The sequence below is a fragment of the Podarcis pityusensis genome (genome assembly GCF_964106645.2).
Source record: "Podarcis pityusensis genome assembly, chromosome: 3".
Taxonomy (NCBI): domain Eukaryota; kingdom Metazoa; phylum Chordata; class Lepidosauria; order Squamata; family Lacertidae; genus Podarcis; species Podarcis pityusensis.
Window position 1 is genome coordinate 41,389 of NC_138026.1, and position 18,837 is coordinate 60,225.

An 18,837-nucleotide genomic window follows, 5' to 3' on the forward strand; every position below is an offset into this window, starting at 1 on the left:
TCAAAGAATTTATTCCTTTAATAAATAACATATTTTATTGCATGTTTCTATTAACAAGAGCAGCCAAGGTCAGTAAAGATTAAATACTATTCTAGTTCCATGTATTCTCATCCCTAGCAGCATCGCTGATTTACTCCTATATACAGAGTGCACATTGGAAGACAAAGCCAGGTAAGCTAAGTGTTTGTCACAATGGCAAGAAATAATTTAACATATCGATAACTAGAAACAATTACATATCAAAAAAGAAAACACTGCTTATAACTTTTAGAAATCAAAACCAGGCAAAACCAGGCAAGAACCAATCAGTACACACTGCAATGTTTTAGCAGACTTTTGGTTCCACATTGTAAACTAGGAACATAAATAGTTGCATAAGCTTTTTGTGAAATGTATACTATAGTATATTCAAGCTCCCTTGTTTTAGATGTTGTCTGGCTAAATTCGTTATTGTGGCAATAACATTTTGGTTTCAGCAATTCAGTGTTCCTCATCAGCTTTATAATCAACCATCTTGCTCAGGCAGAAAGGTGGGGTGTTTAGGAGAACAGATATGACTAAAAGTAATCTTTTTTGATACTTCAATCATTTTACTAGCAGAAGCATTATAATATTCCCCTTCCCATGCCCGCAGAGGAAGACTAAATGGGTGGAGATTACATTCAGATATCTCTTATTAAACAATCCTCAATCCCAATGCTCAGCATGGAAGCAGTTTGCATTCCATTTAATTGAGCAATAAGACACTGGATGCTTTGTCTACCTCAATAAACATGTAATACATTGTTTCTGATAACACAGTACAGAAAATTCTCAAGAAAAAAACTTCTTATGACTCAGACAAGAGTTGAAATCATTATAAATTTTTTAAGAGTCTCTTTAAACAAACAGAGGTTAAAAGTAACAAGAGAGTGAAAAATAACCCATCATAGTGCAAGCTTTTGGGGTGACATATATAAAAGAGTGGGATGCGGGTGGCACTGTGGTCTAAACCACTGAGCCTCTTGGGCCTGCTGATCGGAAGGTCGGCGGTTCAAATCCCCGCGACAGGGTGAGTTCCCGTTGCTCTGTCCCAGCTTCTGCCAACCTAGCAATTCGAAAGCATGTCAAAGTGCAGGTACCACTCTGGAGGGAAGGTAAACGGCGTTTTTGTGCACTGCTCTGGTTTCGCCACATGACCCGGTTTTCCACATGACCCGGAAAAACTGTCTGCGGACAAACGCCGGCTCCCTTGGCCAGTAAAGCGAGATGAGCACCGCAACACCAGAGTCGTTCGTGACTGGACTTAATGGTCAGAGGTCCTTTACCTTTTTATATAAAAGAGCAGCTATGACACTGTTGGTTTTCACTACATATACTTGTGAGAATTTCTAGAATAACTTGTTTTTGCCCTCTCCCCAAATTCTTTTAATGAAAAATTTTGTTCCTATAAGAGGTCTTTTAAAATGAAGTGCATTATTATGTTCTGAACATATTCAGTTGGTCCAAAAACAACAAATACACTTCCATTATTAGCATGTTGATCTGGTTTTGGTTACAAGAAATTCAACTAATATCATGATTAGCCGATAAATGAAAGACCTTAAGTACTCCTGAAGTAGTTAAAAAACTAAACAGACACAATTATACAACTATGTCACAAGGTAAAGAATATCCTAGTATAGTTTAATTGTATTATGTTCCATTACATATTTTAAAACCATTATAAATATTCTGATAAGAAGCCTAAACTTTAAAGTTAGTTTTGGCTTAAATTTTTCAGTTCCTATCCTGGACTTTGCCTGCTAACTAAACAGAGGAACCAGTGGCTAAGATGCAACCAGGCGGCAGCAGGATTCTTGATATGATCATTAAGGCTGATGACAACACTCAGCTCTGAGATAAAAGATATTGCCAGCCATTATACACCAGCATTACAAATCCAGTTTCATTTTTAACTGAGGTAGTGCTGTAGAGGTTTGAAAGGGTGCCAGTAAAAAAACAGATTTTACTGCTGTAGCAGTTGCAAACACAACCTCCTAACATGCTGAAAAATAAATACAGTCAACTGTGCTGGGAAAAAAAATGGCACTCACTCAGTCAGCCTACTGAAGAGGTCCAAAGTTCTAAAGCATAGTTTATGCAAACAGTGTTGCAAACTCAGTGAATGAGATGGGATAATTCCCCTCCATGAGAACCATAGAACTGAAAAAAGCGTACTGTATTAGGATTTTAAAATGTTTTAAATTTCATCAAGCAGTTTTCATGGCGGTAATACTGGTTTCTTCATTCTGAAAAGAAAGAGAAAATAAAGGCATCACTAAACTCTAGCCAAATAAAGATGCAGGTGCTGTCAGAGTTCCTTCACTACTCAGTTACAAGTTCGGAATGACCCAGTTCTCTGAGGGCACAGACTACCAACATGTAGAAGATGTCCTTGGTGCATTACTTTTGCCTGTTACTCTCTTGGTGTAGGTAAAGGGTAAAGGTAAAGGGACCCCTGACCCGCAGACGACTCTGGGGTTGTGGCGCTCATCTTGCTTTACTGGCGTACAGCTTCTGGGTCATGTGGCCAGCATGACTACGCCGCCAAAATTCTGTACAATGTTCCTCAAGCATGAGGACCACATTGCTTCATGGGCTCATCAACTACAGCTCCTAGAACTAGGTAATTAAGTTATTAAAATCTTAATTAAGTTATTAAAATCTTAAAGCACATAAACCCATTTTTAACTTGCCAAATGTGTGGCTTTTTCCTATGCTGGAAGAAGAGGGAAGCTTTGGAACTGACAAGAGCATATTTTAAAGAGTCTATGTTTCCATGCCACTTTGGCATATTTTGTGATTTTAACTGCTGGAGTTCTCTCACCAGAGTACTTGCCACAAACTTGGATCTTGCAGCAGCATGTAATACTCTGTAATCCCACATCCTTCTGTTACAGGGGCCACTTCACCTCACTGCTTTAACCCCTTTTAAATCACCACATTGGTTTGACCTTTTATCAAAACTAGGCTTTTAGAGGTCAAATCTTCTTAAGTTAGACCTGCAACAAAATACTGCAGCCTAGAACAGAAGCCCTCATAGACTGAACCGACTGGTTCAGTCCTCTTGGGAAAGCAGGATTTCAGGAGAACCCCCCCCCCCCCACAAAAGGACTTTCCTACAAACATAGCAGTCTGTAACTATACAGCATGTGAGGGATGTCTGAGAAGCTGCTTTGTAGTTCTTTCCTCCTAGGACAGGGGAGCTATTAGGGACACTCATATTCCTATTTGGTTAGAAGTCCCCCTACTCCCAGGTTTGTGGGCACAGATATCCTGCCTAAAGTGTTACTGTAGCAAGAAAGATTGAACTGGAAGAGCTCTCATTACAGATAAAAAAAAACCTCTGTGAAATGAGACACCAAAGTTTGATCTAGTTCAGCAGCTCTGGGCATAATGGTGTTTCAATCCATTATCCACACAAAAAAGAAAAAAAGAAAAAGAAAAAGGTTAAAGTAAGGAAGCTTACCTTTCACTGAAGAGACTTCTTTCAAATTGTGGGTCAAGAAGTCTATACTGGTGTAAGTACCACTGATACTTTCATTACAGGGGTGTCTGCCTTTGTGTTTGCCTTGGCCACCACTTGCCAAATAGTCTCCTTCCAAGACATCAACAGCAATGTGGTTGAGGCCATTCTGGAAGCCAGCTGAGGTCTCCCGGCACATGGGGCTGCTGGTCTGCTCTTCTAACAAGCCATTTTTCCTGAGGGACACATTTTCCACAGAGGCAGAATTGTGTCGCTTGGGACTGTGTGCAAAGGAAGGAGAAACAGGCGTCACTGTAGTAGTAGAGGGAAAAGTCTCTGAGCTATGCCTCCGTCGTCCCTGAGGATCAGCACGGATTACTTTGGCTCCATGATTAGGATCAGGAGGAGGACTGGCAAAGATGAAGGCCTGCACCCCAGAAAGTGTAAGTTGCTTCAATTCGGTAACAGGGCTGCTTACATTAACATTTTCTGGCTTCTGTAAAATGGGCTGGGTTCGGGTGGCTGTTGTAAAAGTTGTCTCCATTTCAACCTTTAGGTAATGTTTGTTAGGTTGCCCAGGGCTGGGGCAGGATCCTGGGATCAACACATCTTCCAAGGATTCCGCAGCTGCTGATTGTGACCCATCAAAATTGAGGTTCATATAGCTGGGGATGAGGGAATCATTGTGCTCATTCAACCCAGAGCCAAGTGAGGAAGCTGAGCTGCCACAGGCCAGTGAATATCCAATGTGGACATACTCTCCACAGGGACTTTGTGATTCATTTGTAGGGGGTTGCTCATTCATGCAGGGAGTAAGAGAGCTCTCAGTTTGGCTGTAGTAAATGGTTGAAGGCATCATTGTGTGGTTGCAGATAGCAAGGAAGGACTCCCCTTTGGGTGTGAGAGTTAATCTCTCTACAGGTGAGTTCATAAACACATACTGGTCACTGTTCTTTTTTTCACCCAGAGAGTTTGGCTGGCTTTGGCAGGCATGAGATAGTGGGTTATAGAAGTTGCTGGTCTGGCCCCTCAGCCCCTGTCCTGCAAAGCCATCAGGAGAGGGCACAGGTGAGGCAGATCCATAGGCAGGAGGCAACAGCATGTCAATGTAGTCACCACTGGTCATTCTCCCATCAGGACTCTCCCCAGATAACTTAGTACCCAACATGCGCATGTAGTCACTGTCATCTAGGGAGTTGTCACTGCTAATCTTGTTGGAGTGAGGATGCAAAATCTGCTGTGGGGCTGACACACTGGTGGGGCTCATAGACATATAACCACCAGGACCACCTTGCAATGGCAAAACAGCTCCTCCCCCAGAGCTCATGGGCATGTAGCCCTCCTCCCCACTACCACTGCGACCGAGATGTGAGCTGCTACTGCTGCTGGTGGTGCCGCCAGAGCCAATGTCCACATCACAGTAGTCCTCAGGGTAAGGAGTATAGGTTCCCCTTGAAGGGGCCCCTGCTGTTGGTAAGGTAGCCCGCATGAGTGTGTACTCATCCAGCGAGGCAGAGGAGAGAAGAGTTGGCATGGGGTGCCGATATGCTGGTGTTGTCAGGGAGTAAGTGCGCTTCCTGGGAACCTTGTCTCCTCCAGCGCTCTCCCATATGTAGGGCCAATAACAAAGGTGTCCCCGCTCCATGGCAATGTAGCCATCCAGCTGCAGGTCAGGAGGAGTCTCAGGTGTGTTGCTGTGGTTACTAGCTGTTGAAGGGTCCATGGCTGGACCCAACTCCTCAAAGGCCAGGAAGCTAGCAGGATCGCTAGGGGAGCCGGAGGTGCTGCTGCTGGAAGGGTGATGGGAGAACATGCCTGGCTCCGTAGCCAGCTTTGTAACCAAGGAGGGGGAGCGCAACAAGGCCAGGGAGCGACCGGGCGGCACAGCTGTCTGGCTCCCGAGCCTGCAGCTGGCTGCCCCAGGCGTGCGTGAGCGGCCGAGCGGGGGCTCTCCAACGTCGGGCCCCGAGGGGCTGCCAGCTAGTGAACCAGCTCTGCCCCCGTCACCCTCACTCGCAGTCCGGCTCCGGTTCCCGCTGCTTCTGCCCGCCACCAGAGTGTCTGTACGCGACCGGCGGAGAAGCCCGGCCTGGCTGGGGGGCAGCGCCGTCAGAGAGGGCTGGTGGTGATGGCGGCGGCCGGGAACCGAAATGGGTCGACTGCACATAGCCGACAAAGCTCCGCCGGCGCCGGACGATGACGAACTGGATGAAGATGACGACGACTGGCTCTTGCTGCGCGGGCGGAACTCGGCGAGCTCCCGCAGCGCCTTCATGGCCTCCAGGATGGTCTCATGGATGTTCTGCGCCACCACCGAGTCGTCCGCCTGCATCCACAGCTCGCCGGGCCCAGTCGAAGCTGAGCGACCAAGCTCCATGAAGAAGAAGCTGTCCGAGTGGCCGCAGCGGCGGATGTTCATGAGCTGCAGCGTCACGCAGGGCCGCTGGCAGTTGAGGCGTACCAGCCCCACCGTGCGCGCCGCTAGGCACAGCCGGTGCACGCCGGCGAGGTTGCGGCTCTGCCCGAGGCCCCGGGGCTTCAGCGTCACCTGCCACACCTCGCGGTAAGCCGAGGCCCCGGGCAGCGGCGGCGGCTCCTCGCGGGAGGCCGACGGCGGCTGGCGCCGAGGGGAGTCGTGCCCGGCGGGCTGGCTCTCGCGGAGCAGCTCCGTCAGCGCCACGTACCAGGCCTCCTGCTCCGGCTCGCTCTCGGCTGCCAGCGCGAAGTACTCGTCGCGCGTGTACAGAGCCACCAGGTGCTTGTGCTTGGCGTCGGCCCGCTTGTGGATGTTGAGGCAAGAGTCGAGCGCGATGGAGCGCTTGGGCGCCGCCGACTTGCTCCGCCACTTCTTCTCGCTCTCGTAGTACTCCAGCCGGGCGGGCTGAGGCGGCGCTTCGTCCGCGGCGGCTCCGTCGCTGGCGGCGCGGAGCACGAAGAAGCGCCTGTGGCCGTGCTTGTGCTTGCGCAGGTAGCCGCACTTGCGCACGCCCGGCGGCGGCGGCGGCTGCTCGGGCGGCGGCTGCTGGTTGTTGTTGTTGTTGTTGTTGCGGTTGAGGCCGCCTTGCGGGCGGTCGGGAGGCTCTGCCGCGGGGGGACTCGCCATCCCCTCTCCCGCTCCGGGGCGGCGATTCCGAGCAGCGCTTGTGCGAGGCCCGCAGCTCGCGCGGCCCCCACCCCGGCGCCCCCGGCCGCTTCGGGTCTCCGCTGCGGCCCGCGCTTGCTTGCTCGCTCTGGCAGCCGCTCAGTCCGTTCGGTGCTGCGCGCGCTCCTCGCCGGAGGACCAGAGATGCAGCAGCAGCAGGGAACTTCTGGCGCTCCGCTCGCCTCTACCAACAGCAAAACAACACGTGACGCGCCCGGGTTACCCAGAAGCTCACGTAGGAGAAGGGGCGTTGCGGAGAGAAGCCGCCCAGGTCCTTTCATCAGCCCGCATCCCGCGTAAAAGACAGCGCGCTCCACCAATGGATTGCAGGGCGAGAGCTCCCCTCCAGGCTGCGAGGCTGCGATTGGGTTTCCAGCTGGCCTCTCTGGCCCGCTCGCCTGTTTCGTCCTGCGCCTTCCCACTACCTGCCGCCGGGCGACGATGTCTCTTGGTCTCCCTCTGAAGCAACAAATCCTCGTCTAGCGAGCGAGCGCCCTTCCCCTGCCGGAGTGGGGCTCCTTGCCCGCCCGCCCGCCCGCCCGCCCGTCGGGCCCGAGGTCCTCAGACCTTCGTGCCGTGACTTCCCCGGCGCTTCGGTAATTCGGATGGCACGGAGAGTTCCCGCAGTTTATTCAGCGCGTTTGCTGTCGATGTGCTTATTTATTTAATAGCGAAATATAAACAGTAAAGAGGACAGTAAAGAGGAAAGAAGAAAAATAGATAGAATGTGATAGAATTCTTAACCCTTTGCTTTCTGTTTAAAGTGATCAAAATATTTTTATAGTCATACTGCTATATTTCATTGAAATGCTGCAAATAAATAAATAAATAAATAAGCAGGCACTCTGTTAAGAAGAAAGGTGACAAAGGAACAGTTATCTATTTCATCAAATGAGAGTTTTCAAGGAATAAAGGTACCCTGCAACACAACACTCAGTGGCATTTTGTCTTTTGGTCCATTTCCCCATCCTCCAGTAAAGTATACACCAAACTACTCTAAGACCAAATCTGAGCATGGTGGAGCCTACACAAGAAAAATGACAGGAAGGAACTGCTTGCTGGCTAAATATTTTTTTTCTTTGCCCAATTAGTTTTCTGTTCAAACAAGGGGGGGCCAGGAGGCAGGGCCGGATTTAGATGAAGAGAGGCCCTAGGCTACTCCACTTGTGAGGCCCCTCCCCATCCCTCACCCTCACAACTAGAAGAAAATGGAAGAGTGTTACAGTAAGAACCTGGAACATGGGTTACAAGCTCTTTGAAGATCTTCCCTCCCTACCCAGAATACATATCTAGAACCATCATTGATACATCACTGATACATCATCATCATGTCACAAGGAGGGAGGGGAGTTGTGTGGTTACCCAAGTTCATCAACTTGCCCCAGTTATCAGATCAAGTTCCTACCACCTATCAGATCAAGTTCCTAACACCTAAGGGTGGCGCTGTGGATTAAACCACAGAGCCTAGGACTTGCCGATCAGAAGGTCGGCGGTTCGAATCCCCGTGACGGGGTGAGCTCCCGTTGCTCGGTCCCAGCTCCTGCCCACCTAGCAGTTCGAAAGCACGTCAAAGTGCAAGTAGATAAATAGGTACCGCTCCGATGGGAAGGTAAACGGTGTTTCTGTGTGCTGCTCTGGTTCGCCAGAAACGGCTTAGTCATACTGGCCACATGACCCAGAAGCTGTACGCCGGCTCCCTTGGCCAATAAAGCGAGATGAACGCCGCAACCCCAGAGTCTGCCACGACGAGCCATTTACCTTCATGCATATCTTTGCCTTCTGGCCTTCCCAAGGATGGGCTGTGGAAACACCTGGCCTCAGGAAACCCATCAACAGATGTTCATTGTTCCTCTCAAGGGAGGGGCGCTCTGTACTTGACTGTATATCCCAAGGATTATGGAGGAGGGTGGTATCCAAGTTGAACACATGACCTCTCGCTTAGAGTATTATGGAGGAAGGCAATGTCCAAGTCTGCCTTTCCTTTTGAAGCAAAATGTCATTGAAATGGGAGAATTGGTTATGGTATTGATTTTACGTAATTTCCAAAGGTTAGTAGTCCAGCACGGGTACTGGGTACAATTTTGACACTTGAAACAATGCAACAAGTTTTGCCAATAGAAACCAGCTTTCTCCATTAACAGTGCAAAGGCTCATTGTCCCGGGGTTTTGAGGGAGGAGAGGTGTTGAGAGGTGACAAAAATGATTTCCGATAAGTGCCCCCCCTTTATTTCCATAACAAGTCCTTGAGTCTGTACTCTGAATAGGGACCTAGAAGTAGCAGCGCTTGCCAGCCCAACCCCTGCAAGGCCAGCCTCATCAGGGCTGGCCTTAAGGCAATTGGAGCAGCTGGGCCAAATTGGGCCTTGCAGACTGCTCCTAAGGGGGCCCCTGCACCAGGGCAATCTAGATGAATTGTCTTTATATCTCTAAGATTCCAAGTTGGGCCCCAGAGCTTCAAATTGGGCCCCACTGGCTAGCCCTGAGTCTCATAGTTGCTGGGCCCGAGTTGCCCTGCCCTTGCATGAAGTCTTGGGTTTGCAATTTTGGAGAGTGGTGACTTCCTGCTGGGAAGCGGGCTGTCTGGCGAGGCCCCCTAGATTTAGAGGCCCTAGGCTTCAGCCTACTTAGCCTATACACAAATCCGGCCCAGCCAGGAGGGCAGCTACCCCCCTAAATCAAGTAAATCAATAAAAATATTTAACTAACTGAGGTTATGCCCCCCACTAATATAAAGCCTGACCCTTAACAAAAATCCTGGCTATGCCCATGTACTGGTTAGCAATAAAATCATCATCATCATCATCATCTGGCTGGGTTTCCCTAGCCACTCTGGGTGGCTTACAATGCATATAAAAACACAGTAATTTTTTGTGTGAAAATATTAATGAGATGAGGAAATATTTGTTTGGTAAAATATATCAAATTCATGGGTTTTTATTTTATTTTAACCTATGTGGAATTATATTCTTACAGAAATTTTGAAATTACTTTCAAAGCAGCACCCCCATCAAAGTTTGAGAGGCATTTTTCAAGCTTTGGGTGTCAGAAAAGCACTCACTGCATATGCTGTTATCAATGAGCCTTCATTTTCAGGTAATGGCCAGGCCCTCAATTTATTTTTGCATGTCAGTCAAGAACAGCAGTCTATCAAATTGTATCTGTGTTGAAGTAACTGGGATCTAGTGCAGAAAAAAAGATCTTGCTGGGTATTGTCTAAAATAGCTTGATGTTCAAGGCAGGCCTAAATATGAGGAATGTGTATTAGGTGATGCTGGATGCTGGAATTGAAGATATGTTCATCAAATTTGCAGATGACACCAAACCGGGAAGGTATCTAATGCAGAATTTGAATTCAAAATGACCTTCACAGATTGGAACACAAGGTAACAAAATGAATTTCAACAGGGATAAATAATTTTTTTTCTTCCTGTAGCACCTTAAAGACCAACTAAGTTAGTTCTTGGTATAAGCTTTCGTGTGCATGCACACTTCTTCAGATACACACTGTGTGTGTGTATCTGAAGAAGTGTATCTGAAGAAGTGTGCATGCACACGAAAGCTTATACCAAGAACTAACTTAGTTGGTCTTTAAGGTGCTACGGGAAGAAAAAAATTTTTTTATTTCGACTATGGCAGACCAACACGGCTACTCATCTGTAACAGGGATAAATGTATGTTTTTGTCCTTAGGCAGGAAGAATCAGCTGCACATGTGAAAAGTACACGTGACATGAGTCAACAGTATGATGCAGCAACGAAAAAGCTAATACTATTCTAGGCTGCATCAATAGAAGTATAGTGTCCAGATCAGGGGAAGTAATAGTGCTTTGGTCAGATCACACCGAGAATACTGTGTCCAGTTTTGGGCATCACAATTTAAGAAGGATGTTGACAAGTTGGAACAAGTGCAGAGCTGGGCAACCAATATATAAAAGGATGTCACATAGAGGAGGGAGAAAGGTTGTTTTCTGCTGCTCCAGAGAAGCGGACACGGAGCAATGGATCCAAACTACAAGAAAGAAGATTCCACCTAAACATTAGGAAGAACTTCCTGACAGTAAGAGCTGTTTGACAGTGGAATTTGCTGCCAAGGAGTGTGGTGGAGTCTCCTTCTTTGGAGGTCTTTAAGCAGAGGCTTGACAACCATATGTCAGGAGTGCTCTGATGGTGTTTCCTGCTTGGCAGGGGGTTGGACTCGATGGCCCTTGTGGTCTCTTCCAACTCTATGATTCTATGAAATGGAGGCAGTGAGAGATTTTACTTTCTTGGGCTCCATGATCACTGCAGATGGTGACAGCAGCCACAAAATTAAAAGACACCTGCTTCTTGGGAGAAAAGCAATGAGAAACCTAGACATCATCTTAAAAAGCAGAGACATCACCTTGCCGACCATATAGTTAAAACTATGGTTTAGTGATGTATGGAAGTGAGAGCTGGACCATAAAGAAGGCTGATCACCGAAGAATTGATGCTTTGGAATTATGGTGCTGGATGAGATTCTTGAGAGTCCCATGGACTGCAAGAAGATCAAACCTTGAGGAAATCAGCCCTGAGTGCTCACTTGGAAGGACAGATCCTGAAACTGAGGCTTCAAGACTTTGGCCACCTCATGAGACGACTCCCTGGAAAAGACCCTGATGTTGGGAAAGATGGAGGGCACAAGGAGAAGGGGATGACAGAGGATAAGTGTTCTTGAAGCTACTAATATGAGTTTGACCAAACTGTGGGAGGCAGTGGAAGACAGGAGTGCCTGGTGTGCTCTGGTCTATGGGGTCACAAAGAGTAGGATACGACCAGTGGCGGAGCTTCATGCTACAGCACGGGGGGGGGGACAGAGAGAAGGTGGGGGCAGGGCTGGCGCGTGTTCCAGGGGCGGTGCGCACAACCTGGGGGGGGGGGGAGCAGCCACGATGGCACCCCACCGGGATCGCGCTGCCAGGGGCAGTGCTCTCCCCCCACACTCCTCTTCTTCTGCCAGTGGACACGACTAAACAACAAAACAACAACAACAAGAAGCTTGGAAGAGAAGAGGCTGAGAGGAGATATGATAGCCAACTTCAAATATCTGAAGGGCTGTCACATGGAAGAGGGAGCAAGCTTGTTTTCTCCTGTTCTGAAGCATAGGGCTCAAACCAATGGATTTAAGTTATAAGAAATGAGATTCCAACTAAACATCAGTAAGAACCTTTGACAGTAGGAGCTGTCTGATAGTGGAACGGGCTCCCTCAGGAGGTTGCGGACTGTCCTTCCTTGGAGGTTTTTAATCAGAGGTTGGATGGCCCTCTTGTCATGGATGCTTTGCAGGGGGTTGGACGAGATGACCCTTGGGAGTTCTTCCAGTTCCGCAATTTTTCAGTTCTATCATTCTGTGACTTAAAACGTCCCTAAGAGAAGTGCATGCAAGTGTGCTGGCATTCAGAGACACAAACACTGTCCTGTGTTCAAGGGTGCCAGCTTGAATAAAATATGGGGTGCGGAGCCAACTAGTCTCTTTTGCAACATTGGTCAGTGTACTTCATTCAATTTTAGATCTACATAGATTCTCAGTTACCCATTTGTAAAAAAAACCACAGGCACCACAGGCACACACCATGCAGTTGGTTTTTTCCATTCTCTTTAGTTCAGATTGTACCTTGTGAAGTGATGGAATAAGAATTCTCTGTGCTGAATGTACACTATATGATTCTGCATTATCCCTCAAAACAATATCAACAGTGTCCCACTGGATTTGGATTTGATATCCCTAAGGCGTCTCAAAGCGGCTAACATTCTCCTTTCCCTTCCTCCCCCACAACAAACACTCTGTGGGGCTGAGAGACTTCAGAGAAGTGTGACTAGCCCAAGGTCACCCAGCAGCTGCAGGTGGAGGAGTGGAGATGCGAACCCAGTTCCCCAGATTATGAGTCTATCGCTCTTAACCACTACACCACACTGGCTCTCTCATTCTTTTCCCAATACATCCTCAATATGAACTATATTCCCTACAAGGTTCATCATGGCAGCTACACTGTGGCTGAGGTTATCTGTTTTTGACCCTCTAATCACATACACAATGAAATGGAAGGTTTTTTTTAAAAAAAAATTATTGCATGTTTCTGCAGAGAATTCTTCCACAGAGGTCAAGGTACCTCCAGGTTTCAACACAGAGGTTGGCTCAAGGCAAATATATATTGCTTCTGATTTTACAGTACTGTCACATCAGCACCTGAATCAGTTTTTAAATCTATGGGCTTGTCGCCAATGTTTAATTCCAATCTCCATATTGGCTCAGTATCATCACAAATAACAAATCCCAGAAAAGGTGGATTAGAACCGTCATTTGTCACTTTTTTGTACTATCTTAGTGTTCAAGTTTTTTTTAAACTTGTGGCATTGGACTCTTCTGGTTGGGCATCTCTCCCCACCCCTGGGCTGTGTTTTTAGTGAACTGAGAAAGAGCTGAACTTGCTTAATCCAACCTGCTTTGGAAAGTTTATTATTAAGCGCTTTTTGTAGATGGGTATTTTTTCCTGCTAGGATTCTGTGTACTGGAGACCTCCAGGTTGCTTTCTGGCAATTTCTGCTTGCTGTTCTGAGGTTTAACAAGAGAGGAACCATGGATCCCAGGACATTCCCGGATCAGAAGCTGGTGTGGCTTCTTTAAATTTGTGGTGTCCCAGTAAAAGTGGGACAGTTAAGCAGTTATGATCTTGGACTCCCTTCTCTTTGAGTACTTCTGACCTTGGGGGCAGTGGCGTAGCGTGGGGGTGCAGGGGGGCCGGCCGCACCGGGCGCAACATCTGGGGCGCGCGTGCTCGCACTCGCAGCTCTCTGCCCCTACCTGGCTCACTCACTCTCTCTCACTGCAGTGCTGGCTGTGCGAATCCGATCCGAGCCGCTGGGTCGCCGCCCTCTGTGGAGGGGGTGGGTGCCAGGCGTGCGGTGCGGAGAGCGAGCGAGGGACTATCTGGGGGAGGGACAGTGCAGCGGCCGCCCAGCGCAGCGCTGAGCGCGGGAGAGAACCACACCAGACCAGCCCAGGCAGCAGCAAGAAGAAGCTGGCAGCAGCGGCAGGTTAGGGGTTAAGGGGGCGCAAATTACTTGCCTTGCCCCGGGTTAGGGGGCGCAAATTACTTGCCTTGCCCCGGGTGCTGACAACCCACGCTATGCCGCTGCTTGGGGGTCTCACCCAGTAGCTCCTTAAGCTTTTGAATTCAGTCTTAAGGTCCAGAGTGTGTGTCCAACTGCACTCAGCTTTCCTTTGCCTCTGTATCATGAAACCCAGGAGGATGTGATCACTTCCTCCTAAGTTTCCCAGAACTTCTACTTCATTGAATCAATAGGTAAGCAACTTTTCTTTGGTACCTGTTCTTTCCTATACCTGAAATATCTGAAATAAAAAAAGACCTGAGTTTGTATGTATTAAAACCAAGAGACCATTTTTTAAAAACAAATAGCTTTATTACAAATTATATTTTTTATGAAGTACACAGTCAAGTAAGTTTCCTATAAGGCCTTTAAAAATTATGTTGGCTTGATTATAATGATGCAATCTATTTTAGACATAAATGTCTAAAATAGCAGCATATTTTATAGAAACCCAATAAATAAATACATCGGACCATTTTGCATTCCACAGGAAAACAACAAAAATGCAGTATAGAACATGAGGGCATGTTCATTTCATTGATCAGCAAGAATTATGTTTCTTCTTGCATGCAGGCTCCTTAATGCCATACACAATTCAGCCAAGAAAAAATGTTTGTATGTCAGTACCCTCTGTTATGTCAATAAGGAATATTGGTGTTCTCTTTCCCCAGAACTCTTCTTTACATTAGTATTAATTTGTACAACAACCTTAATTATATAATAAAGAGCCTGAGAATTCAAGATAGAATGAAGTAATCCTACATATCTAATGCACAGAAATTGAAAAGGGGCATTTACACACCTGAGGCAGAGCTGTACTCCTCTTAGCACCTTTGGTTTTTTGGGGTGGGGGAAGATTTAGAGTATCAGTGCATCACATTCATTTATAAGATAATGTTTATTCAAAAGTGACATTTGAAGTGTATCATCTTCATCTTCAGCAAGTAAAGAGCCAAGAAGTAGAGTTTAGTTAGGCAGGTTCCTGTAAGGCACTTGACAGTTTTCATGCTGGGTGACAATGAGGTACATAGGATATATGCCTAAGCTTCACGCTGTTAACACAATAGCACCATATTGTGATATTAGGTACAACTGGAATCTCATGTTCTTCTCATACATACTTGGCAACGGCTAACATTTGAGTGTAGATCTCCTGCTTTTAGTGTGGAAGGAGTAGGTTTCCTGAAAATTAAAAACAAAAAAGCTAAAAGTGACCAGTGAAGAAAATTGTTTTGAAGGAATAGTGTGTCAAACTCAGCTCACATACTGAAACTGTCAGATCATAACTTTCTACAATGAACAGAAATTAATGAGCTTAACCTCTGCCTCCTTCTTAAAGCCAGTTCTTAAATTGTAGGAATTCCTACTCCTATAGGATTGATTCCCACACTATTCCTTGATACTGTCCTTGAAAGTAAATCACAATGTTGATCCCTCTGACATAGCTTCCTGTGTTCAAAGTACAATACAGTGGCACCTCGGGTTAAGTACTTAATTCATTCCGGAGGTCCGTACTTAACCTGAAACTGTTTTTAACCCGAAGCACCACTTTAGCTAATGGGGCCTCCTGCTGCTGCTGTGCCGCCGCTGCACAATTTCTGTTCTCATCCTGAAGCAAAGTTCTTAACCCGAGGTAATATTTCTGGGTTAGCGGAGTCTGTAACCTGAAGTGTATGTAACCTGAAGCACATGTAACCCGAGTTACCACATGGAAGCAGAACATGAAAGAACTACAGTGGTACCTCAGGTTACAGGTGCTTCAGGTTACAGACACTTCAGATTACAGACTCCGCTAACCCAGAAATAGTACCTCGGGTTAAGAACTTTGCTTCAGGATGAGAACAGAAATTGCGCGGCAGCAGTGGGAGGCCCCCCAGCACTGGGCACATTTTTTTGAGGGGGTGTGACCATGGGCCCCCACAATAGGCTCCCTTACTAGGCATGTGAGGGAGCTGCAGAGACAGCTTCCTTGCATGACAGCTCAATGCTGCTAGCTCAACTGGGCTGCTAGCTCCTCAACTGGGCTGCGGCATGCAAGTGAACTCCACATGCTGCTTTGTGAGGCGAGCCACAGCGGGCTCCCTCGGCTTCCATCCTCTTTGGGGGTGTGCCCCAGGCGCCTGCCCGGGCAGTGGAGCATATACTCCTCTGCTGCTATCTGAGCACACTTCTGTTCCTGATCCATAACTGGCTGTAATGCACTTCTTCTCTAGGCTGAATCTGTATCAGGTCCAAAGTAATAGTTTGACCAAAATATGCATTAAAGCATGCAGACAACTTGTATCTGAACTGTGAATTGGGATCTCAACTGCAGTGGGAATCTGATTGATAGAATTTGGTCAGGTAGAAGCACAACAGAAACAAACAAAAAAAAGGGACCAAAAAGGCAAAGTAAGTTCACTCTGTCACATCTAGTCACATTAATTTTAACTATTTAAAAAGCTGCTTTCAAAATGCATTTTTTATATCCTTGGGCAGGTATTGTCAATGCAGAAGATGTTTCCAACTTACTTGAACATTTCATTTCTCTCAATAGTGGCAAGCCAGAAGCTGTAAGCATTTGCATAATAATTGCAGGTGCCCTTGCCGTGGCATTCTATGAAGGGAGCACTGCGGAACTCTTCCAGACAGGAACCTGGAGATGCCAGAGCTTGCCCTGAGCCTTCTGCACCAGCACTGGTGTGCTGCCAAAAATACATGCATCAGTTGATAAGAATAGATTATTGTTTTTAGTTACATATAATTCAACAGTACATTTAGTATTTAATAACAATTCAGTGGGGTAAATAACTGTTATTTGTATTCTACAGATGGGACTAGAAGTTGAAAAATAGTTAGTAAAGGTAAAGGTAAAGGTAAAGGTAAAGGGACCCCTGACCATTAGGTCCAGTCGCAGACAACTCTGGGGTTGCAGCGCTCATCTCGCTATATTGGCCGAGGGAGCCGGCGTACAGCTTCCAGGTCATGTGGCCAGCATGACTAAACCGCTTCTGGCGAACCAGAGCAACCGCGGAAACGCCGTTTACCTTCCCGCCGGAGCGGTACCTATTTATCTACTTGCACTTTGACATGCTTTTGAACTGCTGGGTTGGCAGGAGCAGGGACTGAGCAACTGGAGCTTACCCCATCACAGGGATTCGAACCGCTGACCTTTTGATCAGCAAGCCCTGATCAAAGCCCAGCAACTGGAGGAACGTGTAGCTACGCTCCAAAGAATTAGAGAGCTGGAGCTCTTCTTGGAAGCAACAGAGCACACCGTCTCCACCAAGGAGGAGACAGGGGACTCCCCTGAGAAGGAGGCTAGTTCACCAACACAGGAGCCAGATATATGGAGAAACGTGACTCAAAGAAGTAGGAGGCCCAGGGTTCGCTCTGATTGTTTAGAAATACACAATCGCTTTGAGGTCCTCTCCCCTAGCATGGAAGATGAAGAGCAGACTCTATTTGAGGATCTCTCCCTCATTACAGTCGATCAGGTATATGAAGACGAGCAGCAAAGTCAGTCCTCAGGGAATGTGCAGGCGACCTTGAAACGGACAGCTCACGGAAGAACCCCGACCAAACCTAAGAGGAGGCGTGTAGTGGTGATAGGGGATTCCCTACTGAGGGGAACAGAAGCAGTGATCTGTGGGCCTGACAAGATGTCTCGGGAAGTGTGCTGTCTCCCCGGGGCTAAGATCCAAGATGTAACTGAACGACTGCAAGGAATCATAAAACCCACTGACAAATACCCCCTCCTCTTGGTTCATGTGGGAACCAATGACACTGCAAGTAATAGCCTCCAGAAGATCAAAAGAGACTACGAGGCTCTGGGCAGGAAATTGAAGCAATTAAATGCACAAATTGTCATCTCATCTGTCCTCCCAGTTGAACGACGTGGCCCAGGGAGAGAGGGAAAAATAGTGGAAGTGAACAGCTGGCTTCGCAAATGGTGTAAACAGGAACGGTTTGGATTCTTAGATCACGGACTGCAGTTTCTTGAAGATGGACTTCTGGCAAGCGATGGGCTGCACCTCACAACGGTTGGGAGAAATGTTTTTGCCAAAAATCTCAGAAACCTCATCAGGAGGGCTTTAAACTGACTAATGTGGGGGAGGGAGACAGTGCTCCTGAAGGTAGGAGTCTATCAATTGATGATCATCCAAATGTCATAGACCAAATGGAGCAAACAGCACGCAGACCTAGTGGTGGGAGGAAAAAATCCTTAAATAAGAGTCATGGGGGAATGATTAATGGACTTCAATGTCGGTACACTAATGCGCAAAGCATGGGAAATAAACAAGATGAGCTTGAGCTCTTGGTACAGCAAACTAAATATGACATAATAGGCATCACTGAAACCTGGTGGGATAAGTCCCACGATTGGAATGTAATAATGGAGGGATACAATCTATTTCAGTGAAACAGACCAGACAAGAAAGGAGGAGGAGTGGCGTTATATGTCAGGGATGTGTATACCTGTGAAGAGATCCAAGATTTAGAACCTCAAAGCCAAAGTGAGAGCATTTGGGTCAAAATTAAGGGAGAGAAGAATAACAGTGACCTCATTGTGGGAGTTTACTATAGATCCCCAAGCCAAACGGAGGACATAGATGATGCCTTCCTGGAACAGATGGCCAAGCATGCAAAAGGAAGGGAGATAGTAGTAATGGGGGACTTCAATTACCCGGATATTTGTTGGATGTCAAACTCAGCCAAGAGCATAAGGTCAAACAGATTCCTCACTGGCCTTGCAGACAACTTCATTGTCCAGAAAGTGGGAGAAGCAACAAGAGGATCAGCCATTTTAGATCTGGTCCTAACCAATGTTGATGACCTGGTTAGTGGGGTATCTAGTGGAAGGATCATTAGGCGCGAGTGATCATGCTCTTCTGAAGTTTACTATACAGCGGAAAGGAGCACCCAAGCATACTAGGACTCAATTTCTTGACTTTAAGAAAGCCGACTTCATAAAACTTAGGGAAGTGCTGGGTGAGATCCCATGGACAGTGATACTAAAAGGAAAGGGAGTTCATGATGGCTGGGAGTTTGTTAAGAGGGAGATAGTAAAAGCACAACTTCAGGCAATACCAATGAGACGG

The 18,837-nt window shown here is 47.1% G+C and overlaps 2 protein-coding genes across 4 annotated transcripts in view; both read right to left on the minus strand.

Moving 5' to 3' along the window:
• IRS2 (insulin receptor substrate 2) lies at positions 1–7,509 on the minus strand. Its single transcript, XM_080997359.1, has 2 exons — positions 3,491–7,509; positions 1–2,270 (listed from the first exon to the last, which is right to left on the minus strand). The coding sequence occupies exons 1-2, from the start codon at positions 6,588–6,590 to the stop codon at positions 2,266–2,268; spliced, it is 3,105 nt and encodes a 1,034-aa protein (XP_080853485.1). The 5' UTR covers positions 6,591–7,509; the 3' UTR covers positions 1–2,265.
• Positions 7,510–14,046: 6,537 nt separating this feature from the next.
• Positions 14,047–18,837, minus strand: part of COL4A1 (collagen type IV alpha 1 chain) — a 196,796-nt gene continuing 192,005 nt past the window's right edge. For all 3 annotated transcript variants that reach the window (XM_080997345.1, XM_080997347.1, XM_080997346.1), the window contains exons 51-52: positions 16,268–16,440; positions 14,047–14,938 (exon numbers count right to left, since the gene is read on the minus strand). In XM_080997345.1, the coding sequence (XP_080853471.1) occupies positions 14,857–14,938; positions 16,268–16,440 (255 nt within the window). In that variant the 3' untranslated portion in view covers positions 14,047–14,856. The remainder of the gene's footprint in view (positions 14,939–16,267; positions 16,441–18,837) is intronic.